The sequence below is a fragment of the Zingiber officinale genome, chromosome 8A (genome assembly GCF_018446385.1).
Source record: "Zingiber officinale cultivar Zhangliang chromosome 8A, Zo_v1.1, whole genome shotgun sequence".
Lineage (NCBI taxonomy): Eukaryota > Viridiplantae > Streptophyta > Magnoliopsida > Zingiberales > Zingiberaceae > Zingiber > Zingiber officinale.
The window spans coordinates 99,737,828-99,753,294 of record NC_056000.1 but is presented as its reverse complement, the minus strand read 5'-3'; the positions used below and the strand labels follow the sequence as shown (position 1 = coordinate 99,753,294).

The window sequence follows — 15,467 nt, the reverse complement described above, 5'->3', positions numbered from 1 at the left end:
CTTGACCTTGGAAGTGCAGCTACACTTTGCTCCAAGAAAGCTTCAAGAACTGGCATGAACCTGTGAGAATAATCGCAAGAAGAAGTGGAGAGGAAGAGTTATGGAATCGCTGTAAGGAAGAAGGCTCACTACAACAAAAACCCTCATAGACATCAATTTTCCACCGATGTCTATTACATTTCGACCGATGTCTATGAAGGCGATGTAAAAGGTCTGTCATTTTGGACATCGGGTTAAAACCGATGTAGTATCACTTAACGACATTGGGTGTAAAATCGATGTAATATTATATGTTAATAACACCAGTTTTGGCAGCGGTATATAGCCGATGTAATATTAGTTAATGACACCGGTTTTGAAGCGGTGGAATACCGATGGAATATCAAGTTTGTTTAACGACACAAATTCAATTTCGAAACAGAGAAAAATTGATAAAATGCACCAATATTATTCTTACAACAGTATCCATAAAATATACAAATATTCACAAATTAGGCATATTCTTCTTCAACAGTATCCATAAAATACACAAATATTCACAAATTACATAAATATTCTTCTTACAACAGTATCCATAAAATACACAAATTCTTTTTACAACATCAAAAGGTAATAAATATTGTACACATCAAGGTAATATCCGTAATTTACATTCCATGAAAATGCATGCATCATCCAAAGTTTTCAAAAATCAAATACCTTTCCTACTCAAATGTAATCTAGCATGCATTCAGCTCACTCGAGCCGCACTTCATCAATTTCAACTCTGGAGTACTTGAGATTTGTAAACTGTAAAAATACATAAATAATATATTAGTCCCATGACGGGTACTCAGCATAGCCATCTCATTTCATTGTAAAACAATGACATTTTCTAAAGCATAATGGCTGCACCTGGTTAGTCCCAAGACATCTGTCCATGGACTCATGGCATAAGAGCATGGGTGCATTTGGTCCTCAGGAGTATTGAATTTTTTTTATTGCTGACTCATTATCATGCAAACCAAAAAAAATCAAAATAAGGAATGTAACAACTATCATTAAACATACCACACAAGATATTCTTGATGATTTACCAAACTTGACTACTTCATCCTGTATTTGAGTGGCCAGCTCCCTCGTTGGTGACAAAATTAGTATAGTAGGACCCATCTTAGAATTATTATGATTGTGTTTGAGAACAACAAACCCTGACATTAGAAAGCCTATTGTTTTTCCTGATCTTGTCTTTGCAATAGCCACAATGTCACACCCCCTTAAGACAATTGACCATGACTGAGCCTGAATTGGTGTAGGAGCCGAGAAGCTGGCATGATATATCTATGAAAGCAACAGACAAAAGAAGTTTTGTACCAAGAATGTGCAACACCTCGTCACAAAAACAAATGTTGCTCCATTACAGGTTGATATAAAACAAACACATATGGAACCAGGATTTCACCATACACCCTTTTAATTTCCTCTGTTTCCTTTGATATAAATGAGGGAAGAAGGATTGGGGGTTATATTTCCTCAATTTTGAGCCAAATCATTGTTGATCACAAATGAACACAGTTGTTAGAACTTTGAATGGAGGAAGGATAGTATAGAAGGTAACAATGACTTGGAAATTGGAAAAAAGATATGTCCGACCTTGCTTAAATGTAAAGGTATACAAGTGAGGATCTCTAACAACATCTTGAGTGCTCTTTTTGCTGGAAAAATTTTGCATCCCACCAAGAGTAAACCAGAAAGCCGAGCTTTCTGTTCCCTCTTTGCAATGCTTCAGTGTAGCACCTGGCTGCAGGTGAAAGAGAAATCTTGTAGAACCATGATGTTGGATAAAGAATCACTCTTTAAACTTTATGGAAGCAACAGATCTAGGAGTACATCATATTTCTCTGAAAATGTATGGAAGGACTATTTGCACCTGAGATATTGCTGACAACTTTTAAAATCTTTACCAACCTATAATTGTGCCTCGCAAGTTCAATCATTCAATGATTAACCTATATGGATGCTCCACAATGGAAAAGATAAAAAAGATAACTCGCTGACCGAAATATGTTTATAATTCCAAGTTGGTAACCATAATATAAAATTGTTGTCTCATTTATATTCTATCTTAATTCAATTAACTAATTATATGAATGTCAAATGGACTAACATGTTAGCACAAAAGGAATAGAGGATGATATTTAGGCACAAAATCTTTTTAACATTTTTACATATTATACCTTCAAAAATTCTGCTGTCTGATCAACCCACTGTTGCTGTTCATGAGTACTTGAACTTCCATTCCACGTGAAAACTGTATTCCCAGATTGCAAAACAAAACAATCATAGGAATTTAAGGATGTCGCCACCTAAAAAAATAGATAACGCCATTGTAATTGTAGTACTTAAGTCTCTAAATGATAATTATGTTTTTTTTTCTTAATTACAAAAATGAAGATGATATGTGTCATGTAGCTCGGTTGGTGAGAGCTTTGATGGCTCTTTCTCCCATCTAATTTTAAATACAAGAAGATTGTAGATAAAAATTAAAGTATGAATAACAAAAATGTGAATAGCCATACCGCATTGATAACCATCATTTTGTATTGATATTTTGATTCATATAAGCATATCATTTGATCTTCTCATGTGTTAATTCCACATTTATATCATATTTCATGAATTGCATTCATTTGCGGACTTAATTACAAATTATATCATATTTGAGGTATTTGATGCTAATATTTGGTTATATTCTTTGTAGGCATCAAAGGGCAAGGACTCTAGTTTGATCAACTCAGATTGAGTTCAAATCTGAGTTTAAATAAGGAGATCCAACTCTGGAACAATCTTAGCCGTTCATCTAATATTGGAGTAGATCTAAGACATCCGTGAAGAATCTGGCCCATCTAAGCCAAGGGGAAGTAGATCACAACTAGTGATCAAGATCTGAAGATTTGGATCGGATTTGGAGCAACTTCCATCGTTGGATCATTCCGAAGCAATCTCAACCATTGACTCAGATTTCAGATCTGATTTAAGTGGGAAATGAGAAGCTAAAGGTTGTTCTTCAACTTCTACAGTGTGAGACGAAGATCAGAGGAGCGCGATCGGCTTCAGCGATCTTGATTCCATCCACCGTTGGCGAGCAAGCGAGGTCAAGGGCATTTCCCTTCCTCCGGTGATTTTCCATCTTCGAGCCAGCGATGCCACGTCGACCATTTGATTCCCATTTCCTGCCGCGATTCTGAGAGGAAGAAGAAGAACGGAGAAGTGGAGTAATCCGGTGGTTTTAGCCGATTTCTTTCCCGCCTTCGAGCCATCGATCTTCTTCCTGTGAAGTTCTGACTACATCCAGATGATGGGAGTGTTCTCTTGCTTATTCCTGATTCCTACACAATTCATTTGAATATGCTAGATCAAAGTTCTTTAGATCAGTTTATCATCGATTACAAGATTAGGACATCTTCGTCCAATTCAGTGAGTGCTTGGGAATGCCCTAGCTCATATCGGTTCAGCACTTTCCCTCCTCTTTAATTTATGCACTTCTCTTCTTTTCCAGCTGAGAATGTTTGTTCTTATTTCTATTTAATTTCATAGATCCAAATTAGCTTTAGTTAGTTTCAATTTCTAGTTGTTGTTACTTCTTATCTGTTCATCTTCACAGCGATTCAATTCTGTTAGCACTGTTTAATTTGAGAAGTATTGGTTAGTTTCATTAGTTCAGTTGTGAAAGGAGTTCAGTTTGATTCTGTTACATGACCTTGATTCATGTTTGCTGTTTGTGACTTTGCTTACTTCATGCTTTGATCTTGTTTGTGTTTGATTGTTGTTCTTGTTTGTTGTTTGTTTAGAATGCGAGTAGGTCAGATCGGTTTCAATTAAGTACTCAAGTTTCCTTAAGTGCTTTACTCTTCTTTAATTCATTCCATCAGTAGTTTAGATAGGCTATCTTTTACTACTTGCCTTTTAGCATTTATAGTTTAAAAACCCAAACCCCATATTCAATAAATCAATCCTAAAATACCATCATCGTTACATTCGTTGGGAGACGACCCGAGTTATCTCTATGCTACATTAGTGTAGAATGGATTCGGTCACTTAATTCTTTGATACCCATTTCAAGACAAAATTAGGGTTAATCAAATTGGCGCCGTTGCCGGGGAATGTAGCGGTGTTTGATACCTTAGGATTGTTTCTTTTCTTTTTACAAAAAAATTTGAAAAAAAAAATTGTTTCAATTTCTTTCATGTTCATATATCCATTTGTTTGATATTATATGCTCCTGTGTCTTCTGATTTTATTTGCTAGTGTTTCAGTGTAAGAACAGGAAACTTCTTTGACCATGGATCCATATTATCAGTACTATCTGCCTCAGACTTGGTTCTATCAGCCTGAACATCAGTACTACCCACCTATCAATCAATCAAATTTTAGGTACGAGGTTGCACAAGGACAATTTGATGAATCACATCCAGCATATCAAAGCCTACCAGAAGTTCAGAATGATTATATAGCTATGCGGAAAAAGATTCGTGGTATTCAACAATTCAAGGAGGAGACATTGCATGAATATTGAAAGAGATTTAAGGAACTTTGCTCTAGTTGTCCTCAACATCAAATTAGTGATCAGTTGCTTGTCCTACATATTTATGATGGATTGTTGCCGTTTGATTTGTACATGGTGGATAAAGTTAGTGGAGGGCCCTTGATTGATAAAACTCCTGATGATGCTATGAAACTTTTGGAAACCATGGCTGCCAACCCTCAACAATTTAGAAATGGGCAACCTGTTACCTTAAGAGAAGATGTCGACAGACTTGATCTCCTTTCCATTACCCCACAGGACTCCTCTAATATTTCTTGTTGTGATGTTGTAGTTGTAAGAATTTCTGACTCTGCTGATACTATTTTTGTAGATGTTGTTGATGATGTAGGTATTGACGTGGATGATGATGTAAGTGTAGGGGATTGCACAATGGAAGCAATACCTCAAGAATCACCTGAACCAGATGTTGATGATGAGAGTGTACGGACTTATGCTGTGGAAGCAGAGCCCCAAGAATCACTACCTATGGTTGTACATTCACCTGAGCCAAAGCCAGAGTCTGAGTCATTACTTGATGATGAGGAGGTCACAGTCACCATTTTAGAACCTCCAGGTACCTTTCAACATGACAAGGTTAGTATTTCTTGTGATTCATTAGAAAATTTCATAGAGGTACCATTAATTGATTTTATTGGATGTGATGCATTTCTTGACACGTGCTTTATAGGGACTAATATTGTTACATCTTTTCTGACCTTATATGCTTGCGAAGGATGTCTACCTTTCATCTTTATAGGCTTCTGGAGTGGATGCTTAAATTGAACCGTCTTCAACCACCGGGAAGAACCATTCCAATACTGGCGTGGACTCTAATTCTAAATCGTCTGCAACCACCCGAAATAAAGGGGAGTTCATTCCTTATTTTTCTTTTTGCTTATTACGTTTCTTTTACTTTCATACTTTACACTTTGCATTTTATTTTCATACATTGCACTTTGTTTAGTATACATAGCATCTCATTTGGAATAAAATTCTCCATGAAATTGTTCTAGTAATACTTTTAAGATGGTAAAAGTTCTTTAATTTTGACCATCAAGTTCAGGTCATTTTACATGATTGAATACTTTACTTGCATGATATTGGTTAGTGTGGTGATGGATTCCATTTTGATTAATTGAGTTTGATTGCCAAAAATTACCTAGAGAGGACCACCTAAGGCCTATATTCTATTATCTTTTTGTGGTATATGCACTCATGACAATTGAACTCTAGAACTTGCTTTGTTTTATTTTTTTTGAAATCACAATAACATTTGTATGCATGAACATGAAGGATATTTCTTTCCTATTCTTTGATTTCTATTTCCCTTCTTTGAATTCTTTTCCTTTTGAAATCTAGTTGAATAAATCTTTTGTCACCTTGCTTTGTTTCCATTCCATTGTGAGTTTTGGTTGAATTCTTGATGAGCTAGATTGCTAAGATGGACGAAGTTTTAAGTGTGGGGGAGAGATGTTATAAATTTTTGGAAATATTGGAGATTTTGCAATTGTTCTTGAGGATTGGTTCATTTTCTTTGTTTTTGATCTTGCTGGTGGAATTAATTCAAGGTTTGTATTGTTGGAAATTTAATGATGTTGAGCAGTCTTTGAGGTAGAAAATGAATTTGTTTTGAGTTGGTTGATGAGGAATGAATATTTATGGTTTTCTTTGGATGTTGTTGAAAACTAGTTGAAGATAGAATCTGTTGTTTTGTGGAATTGGTAAAAAGATCTCTTCACTTGATGTATTAATCTCTACTTGTTGTGTGCCAAGTTTTGATTATAAATTTCTGAACAGTAAGATTCCAAGTGGAGCACTTGATTTTCTCATTACCATCTAATGTTCTAACCTACTCAAGCTTTCCATAAGTTAAAAGCATGTATCTATAATGGAAGTGAATTTTGGTACGATTTATTTCCAATTCTGATTTCTGAAATGCACAAGCTGTTAATCTGCAACTGTACACTAGGAATTGGGGAGTTCAATTTTAGTAATGTTCTGAAATTGATGATAGTACAGCTGAGTCCTTTTTACAGACTGAATGCAAGAGCTACAACTGATGGAAGTGTGGATTGTTGAAGCTAAGTGCACAAGACAGTAATTCAGAATTTGATAAAAAAATTTTCTGAAATCTATTTCTTTCTCTTACAGTTGCTGTTGAGAAAGTTTTGGAATGCCAATTTGAGTGCCTAACAGTTATGTAGAGGATTACATTACAGAAAATAAAAGAGAATAAAATCCGAAGAAATTATATGGATCCGAGTTGAACTGTTAGTTCCTTATCAGTGACAACCTCAAGTGAAGTTTGTATCTATCCATTGTTTGTTGGTGTTACAATCTTTCTAATCCTGTCAAGTGTCAAAACTTCCATACAAAGATGAGTTTATTTTTTTTCCGACCAGTAAAGACTAAGAACAGTTGTAATTGAGGAGAGTACATCTGAAAAATCCAATTTCCAAGAAGTTAAAAGCTGAGTTTACAGTTTCTGAAATTGTCAAAATATTGAGAGCTTCAACTCTAAATTGCTACAGGCACTTGATTGATGTTCTATTAATGTAATGGGAATGTACTTCTCAAGCGAAGTAAAAAGGAGTGTCAGCTGAAAGAAGAAAATAAAAAGACTAGGATGGCAAACTTATCAGAATTTGAATTCTGAAAACAGAATTCATTATGTCGTTGAGTTGTTGCTTAGTTCTTGTTGTTGGGATTGAGAAAAATGCTGAATCTGAGTTCATAAAGTGCTGAGCAACTGAATCACTTTCATGGTTTTCTGATTCTTTTGCTATTTATTGGGATTCTTCTACTATCACGTGACTAGTTGCAGGGCAGTAGTTGTGTGCCAGGTTGGATTAGTTGTGTGCCAAACTCTTTGTTTGGTTTCCTGGTTATTGATAAACTCAAGTAAACTTCTTGTTTTCTCATTGACAAATGTTATTCTTCCTTATTCAAGTGTTCCACAAGTTAGAATTCTTAAGTGCAGAAGTGGATCTGGAAGTTGGAAAAAATCTGAAGTTGAAACAAAAATATCTCTTTGAGTCTGAAATCAGAAACTGAAAGGGTGTTAAATTTCTGATGTGTTAAATTTGATATATGATCACTATATAATTGGTTAACTATTAAATATTAGTATCTAAGTTGCAATTGTTTCAGTTCGAGGGATTGCTGAGAATGCAGAATTTGAGCTCTGGAAAATGTGAAGGCAAAACTAGAAAAAAATTCAATTCTGAATTGTTGTTGCTGGGCTACTTTAAGCTTGGTTTGGTTCCCTACTAATGCAATGGAATGCACTCCTCTAGCTGGTTGGAAATGATGGTCATATGCAGAGGAAGGAAGGAAACAAATTTAGAGTCATAGATTCTGAATTATGAAATCAGATTATGTTGTGTAACACTGGGATTTGTGGAGCTGAGTTTACTTAAGTGCAAGGGCTGGATGTAACTAACTGTTGGGGAAACTGACCTCACATAGAACTCAATGAAGTGCTAGTTCTGAAATTGATCTTTCTGTGCCAATTTTTGGAACTTAGTTTTTAGCCAAATTAATTGAATTCAAGCTGTGGTAACAACCATTAATAGATCTGATTCTTGTAAGCTTACCTTAGTTTTGCTAAAATTGTTTTCTCAAGTTCTAATTTGCAGTTTAATTAATTGAATACCTGTTGAACTGTGCTAGTTCAGTAATTCTAAGGATCTGTGTGAACAAATGAATAATGGTTGTTCTCTATTACTATGCAAGAGCAAAACTGGAGGAGATAAGAAAAGGAAAAGAATTGTGAATGTTAAACAAACTATTGAACTGCTGGAATTTTGCAAATTGTGCAGAAATGGAGTATTAAATTGGTGTATCAGATGTGTACCAAGATATGTTACAAGCATTTGGCATGAACAATGGAAGAGGATGCTGGAATCATCTAGCTCCACTGCAATGATTATGAGCATGTTAAGTGCTGAATTTGAATCCTTAGATCTTTAAATTTGTTTGCTGCAAGAATGCCGAGTCAAGTTCCTATCTCTACACCAATCCAGCTATGAAATCCTGATACTGGAACCTTTGGTTGCAGATTACAGAACCAGAATTCATTTACAGAAATAGGCACATCATAAATTCAAATTGAACAATTAGAATGGCAGAATTGTTAGAAGGTTTTGGTTGTTTTCTGACATTGATACTGGGAATTTGATTTCTGAATATGGTTTGTTGGTTCAGTGATAGAATTGGCTTATTCTGGAATTCGAATATGAAAAATCAAAAACAGAGAAAGGAAGAATCAGAAAATTCTGCAGAATGAAGAAAGGAAAAAATAGTGGCTAGAGGTGTTTCAACTTTGATTGAATGGAGTTGAATTGTCCGAGACGACCAAGATTCTAAGTGTGGGGGAGGGAACTCTTCTCCATAAGGTGATATGAGATTGTTTTAGTTTCAAAATGCTGAAATTGAAGTGCAAAAACAGAGAAGAAGAAAGGAAAAATAGTAGCAAAACAAAAGAGTATCAAGTGTGGAGATAGAGTATCAAAATTTTTGGATAGCTATCAAATTGAAGAAAAGTTTGGCTTGGTCTTTTGTATTGATAAAAACAAATGGTATTCATTTCTTTTTACATCAAATGGGTCAACTCATCAAGTAAATTCCTTCCATACTCTCATTCTCTTCATTGATGCATTTTCTTTTGCCAATTTCATTCACTTTAATTGTTTTTTCTTGCTTTCATTTTAATTCTTCATGATTAAATTCCTTTTGATTCATGTATGCTATGTTTATAGTGGTGGAGAATTAGAAAATAAACAAGCTTATGGTAGTGAAGTGTTGTGAGTGGCATTGAGTTGAGCTCCACTTATATGCATGATTGAGTGTGAGAGCTAGAATAGGTAAATACCTTGTGAGGTTGCAATTTGCTCAAATTTTCAATTGGATTGAAACTACCATACTTATTGATTATTGTTTGGATTGAATTCATGATTGTTTGTGGTCTTAGTTAAATTCCTTTTACCATCTTCTAGGTATTGCTAGGAAAATGTTAAGGAGATGAATCTAGTTGTTTCTTTGTTTTGTTTGCTTGCTCGGGACGTGCAAGAATAAGTGTGGGGGAATTTGATAACCATCATTTTGTATTGATATTTTGATTCATATAAGCATATCATTTGATCTTCTCATGTGTTAATTCCACATTTATATCATATTTCATGAATTGCATTCATTTGTGGACTTAATTACAAATTATATCATATTTGAGGTATTTGATGCTAATATTTGGTTATATTATTTGTAGGCATCAAAGGGCAAGGACTCTAGTTTGATCAACTCAGATTGAGTTCAAATCTGAGTTTAAATAAGAAGATCCAGCTCTGGAACAATCTTAGCCGTTCATCCAAGATCGGAGTAGATCTAAGACATCTGTGAAGAATCTGGTCCATCCAAGCCAAGGGGAAGTAGATCACAACCAGTGATCAAGATCTGAAGATTTGGATCGGATTTGGAGCAACTTCCACCGTTGGATCATTCCGAAGCAATCTCAACCGTTGACTCAGATTTCAGATCAGATTTAAGTGGAAATGAGAAGCTACAGGTTGTTCGTCAACTTCTACAGTGTGAGACGAAGAACAGAGGAGCGCGATCGGCTTCGGCAATCGCGATTCCATCCACCGCCGGCGAGCAAGCGAGGTCAAGGGCATTTCCCTTCCTCTGGTGATCTTCCATCTTCGAGCCAGCGATGCCACGTCGACCATCTGATTCCCATTTCCTACCGCGATTCTGAGAGGAAGAAGAAGAACGGAGAAGTGGAGCAATCCGGTGGTTTTAGCCGATTTCTTTCCCGCCTTCGAGCCAGCGATCTTCTTCCTGTGAAGTTCTGACTACATCCAGATGATGGGAGTGTTCTCTTGCTTATTCCTGATTTCTGCACAATTCATTTGACTATGCTAGATCAAAGTTCTTTAGATCAGTTTATCATCGATTACAAGATTAGGACATCTTCGTCCAATTCAGTGAGTGCTTGGGAATGCCCTAGCTCATTTCGGTTCAGCACTTTCCCTCCTCTTTAATTTCTGCACTTCTCTTCTTTTCCAGCTGAGAATGTTTGTTCTTGTTTCTGTTCAATTTCATAGATCCAAATTAGCTTTAGTTAGTTTCAATTTCTAGTTGTTGTTACTTCTTATCTGTTCATCTTCACATCAATTCAATTCTGTTAGCACTGTTTAATTCGAGAAGTATTGGTTAGTTTCATTAGTTCAGTTGTGAAAGGAGTTCAGTTTGATTCTGTTACATGACCTTGATTCATATTTGCTATTTGTGACTTTGCTTACTTCATGCTTTGATCTTGTTTGTGTTTGATTGTTGTTCTTGTTTGCTATTTGTTTAGAATGCGAGTAGGTCAGATCGGTTTCAATTAAGTACTCAAGTTTCCTTAATTACTTTGCTCTTCTTTAATTCATTCCATCAGTAGTTTTGATAGACTATCTTTTACTACTTGCCTTTTAACATTTATAGTTTAAAAACCCAAACCCCATATTCAATAAATCAATCCTAAAATACCATCATCGTTATATTCGTTGGGAGACGACCCGAGTTATCTCTATGCTACATTAGTGTAGAATGAATTCGGTCACTTAATTGTAGTACTTAAGTCTCTAAATGATAATTATGTTTTTTTTTTCTTAATTACAAAAATGAAGATGATAGGTGTCATGTAGCTCGGTTGGTGAGAGCTTTGATGGCTCTTTCTCCCATCTAATTTTAAATACAAGAAGATTGTAGATAAAAATTAAAGTATGAATAACAAAAATGTGAATAGCCATACCGCATCAACTTGCATTGCCTTACGGTTGTGGGATGATGTACCAGATACTTGGATCAGCGCAATGCCATCGGGAGCATAAGTTTCATCACTCAGGTTTTTTTTTCTGAAATTAAGCTTTTGTACCCAGAACCGACTCCACCCTATTTAAGAGAAATAATTGTAATATAACAGTTAACAAAAAAGACTGTGAAATGTTTTTCCTAGACATGCTAGATCAAAGTGGTAAATAATTAATAATTAGTAGGTGGTACCTTCAAAACAACCATGGGATGGAAAAGTGCGATGAATTGTAGCAGCTCTTTCCCTTGAAATATGCATCCCTGCAAGACATGAATTTCATGAAGAAGTTCAGTTTATCAAGTTCATGGATAAAGATTAGTAAATTTAAACTTATAAGAACCTGCACTGGTCTCCTTTTCAAGGAGATCCACATTTTAGTAGCCAGTTGTAGAGCCATTAGCTGATCGTCCTGGAAATAAGAAATTCACATTGTGATGATAAACCTAATTAGCAACTCATTGAACTATAAGCAACTCTGCATCATAGAGCTGTGGGATAGGAGTATAACTACTACTCTTTTGGTTCCTTAAGAGGACACTTGGTTATTGGTAGTTACCTGAGTGCTATCCTTTCCCATCCAACAAGTCAAGAAGTAGTCCTCTTTCTTTTCACCAGAATGATATGTTTTTTTTCTAGCCACATAGAAAAGCATTGTCTTTAAGCTTTTTTTTTTCTTTTCTTGTAGTGATAGGGGTGGTAAACTTGAGTTCTACAAAGACAAATTACCTGTATGAAGTCAATGAACACATTAAGAATGGCCATAAATCTTTCAACTTTACTATAGAAATTGCTCCCAACAGTCATAGTATCAGCTAATTTGTCATCCATCCTTGTCGAGTTTGATCACTAAGAATTGTTGTAAACTACGTAAACAATTACAAAAGAAACCCTATCCATCTTGATTTGATTTTAAAGAATGAAGCTTATTGATAGCTTTCAGAATTGTGAAAGAGACACATGATTAACAAAAATTCAAATATTGCATAATTGATTACATCCATTCTAGTTGCAAAATCGCACAAAGCACATGCAATCAAAAACCCAACCACAAGCATCCACATGTCAGCTAGTGGCACATAGATGGCAATTTAATTCAATGAAAAAAGAGAAGAAAAAAACATGTAAAAGTGTATGAAAATAGGACAACAATGCATGAAAATCACAATTTCAAAGGTCAAGATTCAAAATTCATGTCAATAACCATCAGAAAAAACCCATCAAAACAAAGAGCAAATTATTTACAAAATGTGCAATGCTATAATCTAAAAATGATACAGTCATATAGAAGCAACTGATGTAAGAATTATATAGAGTAACTGGCTAAGAAGCATAACACTCCGCAACATATGTAGGCGATTCAAAAATCTAGGGATCTCGCTTCGTAATAAGTTTAGATTATTTCTCTTAAAGGGAGATAGGCTTACTCACTTTCATTGATCCTCCGATGAATGTTTTGAAGATTGGGCGGTTGCAGTGCTTCTTCTTTGAGTTCCAATATCATCACTCATATATCAGTACAAAAAGTTCATACACTTGTACACACAGTGAGAAAGGAACTGCAAATTCTATGGGTACATGATTAGAGTGTTAGTCCTTCATTGGCAAAAATAGATAAAAGCTCATACACTGATAACCGTTAGTGTGTGTTTGCAAAGAACTCACTGTATCAGTTCGCCTCTCACTGAAGCATCTGGACTTCTGTAGTTCCTTGTAAAATTCACCTTTAGCTGCATATTCCAGTATCAAGTAAACTCGAGTCTGTGATACAAAGGAGAATCTAGGTCAACTGAGGTGGCATAAACAAAATTTAGAAAAATTGATAAATAAAATAGAAGAACACAAGAACTGGAGGAAAATAGGGGAAAATGAAGATGCGGGTTGTAAAGCAAGGAGATCAGCAATATTCGGAACTATTACACTGCTACATGCTTCCTACTGTTAAGAAAAAAACCCTTTCTTCTCGTCATATCAAGGAAGTCGATAATGGGAGGAAAACAAAACGACAATTTTCTCACCATGGAACTCGAAACAAACTGAGTGAGAGGCAAAAACAAGATCAGAAATAAACCTTAACAAGAAAATAAGAGGAAGAAAGAACAGACGTCACTATATAAGCCATTCCCTACCTCTTGCTCAAGCTCTTCGCTTCTTCTGCCGACAGCTGCGCTCCGAACATCACGGGGCTAATGCCGCCTATGGGTTGCCAGGAAAAGCGATCGTAAGCGTGAGGAGCCAAAAATTAGGGCATTTCTCGGACTACATTACCTTGAGCGTTCGTTGGGACGGCGGTGTCATCTCGACAAGGTGCGGAGAAGAGAAATTACCAGCTTTGGTCATGCCGATGCCGCTGTCGATGATGGAAAGCGTCTTGTTCGCCTTGTCAGGCACGAGGCGGATGAAGAGCTCCGGCTGGGCGTCCAGCTTGCTCTTGTCGGTGAGACCCTCGAACCGGATCTTATCGAGTGCCTGTAGTCACACGATTTGCTTCAGGAACAACAACACGGGAAAAAAACGGGAGCAGCAACATGAAAAGCAACGATGTCTCACATCCAAGGCGTTGCTAATCAGCTCGCGCAAGAAGATCTCCTTGTTGGAGTAGAAGGTGTTGATGATGAGACTCAGCAACTGGTTGATCTCCGCCTGGAACGTGAAGGTCTCCGTCTCCCCCATCTGCCATCACCTCGATCGAAAGAAACTGGTTTCGTGAATGGGAACCGGAATCGAATGAATCAAGTGCTTCGATGCGATCTCATCGGCCCCTACCTTAGCCGGGAAGAGCGAAGAGAGGAAGGAGGAGGAGGAAGAGAGGATCAGACGAGGAGGCAGAATGGAACGATTTATGCTGCGATTTTGCTTAGGACCGAAGCAGGTGGTTTTGATCCTAATCGGGAGAGGAAGGGGCATCAATCCAGGAAGGGGAAGAGGGAGATGAGGCTGAGAGAGATGGTCGGAGGTTTAGGTTTAAGTTTAGGCTGAGAGAAGGGGCGCGATATTGGTTTAGGTTTGGAGGGAACTTTGTAAAGTGTTGTAAATTTTGGCTAGTGGAAAAATTAAATTATTTTTTTTGGTCCATTAACACCGGGTTTTAAAAACCACTGTTAAAATCGGTGTCTATTAACAAAAAAAGGCGCTCATAGACATCGGCTAAAAAATCGATGTCTATGAGTGAAAATCTGCGCTCATAGACACCGGTTTTTGGAAAAACCGGTGTAAAATACTCAAAGACATCGGTCTTTGCTTAAAACTGTTGTTGTTCCACCGATGTCTATGAGGGTTTTTCTTGGAGTAGCTTTTGAGAATTTCCTTTGCAATGGTCATATCCTAATCGATTGACCAATCGATTGAGGAGGTTTGAATCGATTGGATGATCTGCTGGAAAAGGTCTAAATCGATCAGCTGATCGATTCAGCCTTTATTGTGACGTGCATGATTTCTAGCCCCCCAATTGATTGACCGATCGATTGGGGAAGCTTTTGTGCTCGTAATTTAGACTCTCAATCGATCGGCTGATCGATTGAGCTAGCCTTCACTCGTGGCACACTTTAATCAATCATTAGATCGATTGAACCACATTTCAATCGATCAGTTGATCGATTGACTTCCCTTTGATTTGCTTAAACCAAGTCTAAGGTCCTCAAATCTAACATCTGGTTAACTGTGACCTGTTGGAGCTCCTCATGCCTAGCATCCGGTCAATGTTGACCTGCTGGACTTTTTCACCAAGTGTCCGATCAATCCTTTGACTCACTTGGACTTTTCTCCTCATGCCAAATGTTCGGTCATTCTTGACCCACTTGGACTTACCGTCTCGTGCCAAGTGTCCAGTCCTCCATGACCCACTTGGACTTCCTTTCAATAGATATCTGGTCACCCTTGTCCCATCTAGATTTCTTTGCACTAAGTATCTGGTCACTCCTTTGACCTACTTGGACTTCCCAACACTAGGTGTCCAGTCAACATTGATCCACCTAGATTTCCACGTGCTTGACTTCACTCACCAGGTCTTTACATCTACCTGGCTTCACTCACCAGGACTTTCACCTAGCTTCA

General features: G+C 36.8%; 1 protein-coding gene across 1 annotated transcript; it reads right to left on the bottom strand.

Moving 5' to 3' along the window:
• Positions 1-1,246: 1,246 nt before the first annotated feature.
• LOC122011083 (villin-2-like) lies at positions 1,247-12,041 on the bottom strand. Its single transcript, XM_042567519.1, has 7 exons — positions 11,974-12,041; positions 11,758-11,826; positions 11,609-11,677; positions 11,358-11,497; positions 2,217-2,345; positions 1,633-1,780; positions 1,247-1,320 (listed from the first exon to the last, which is right to left on the bottom strand). Exons 3-7 carry the CDS (start codon positions 11,673-11,675, stop codon positions 1,247-1,249), a joined length of 558 nt encoding a protein of 185 aa, XP_042423453.1. The 5' UTR covers positions 11,676-11,677; positions 11,758-11,826; positions 11,974-12,041.
• Positions 12,042-15,467: the final 3,426 nt, after the last annotated feature.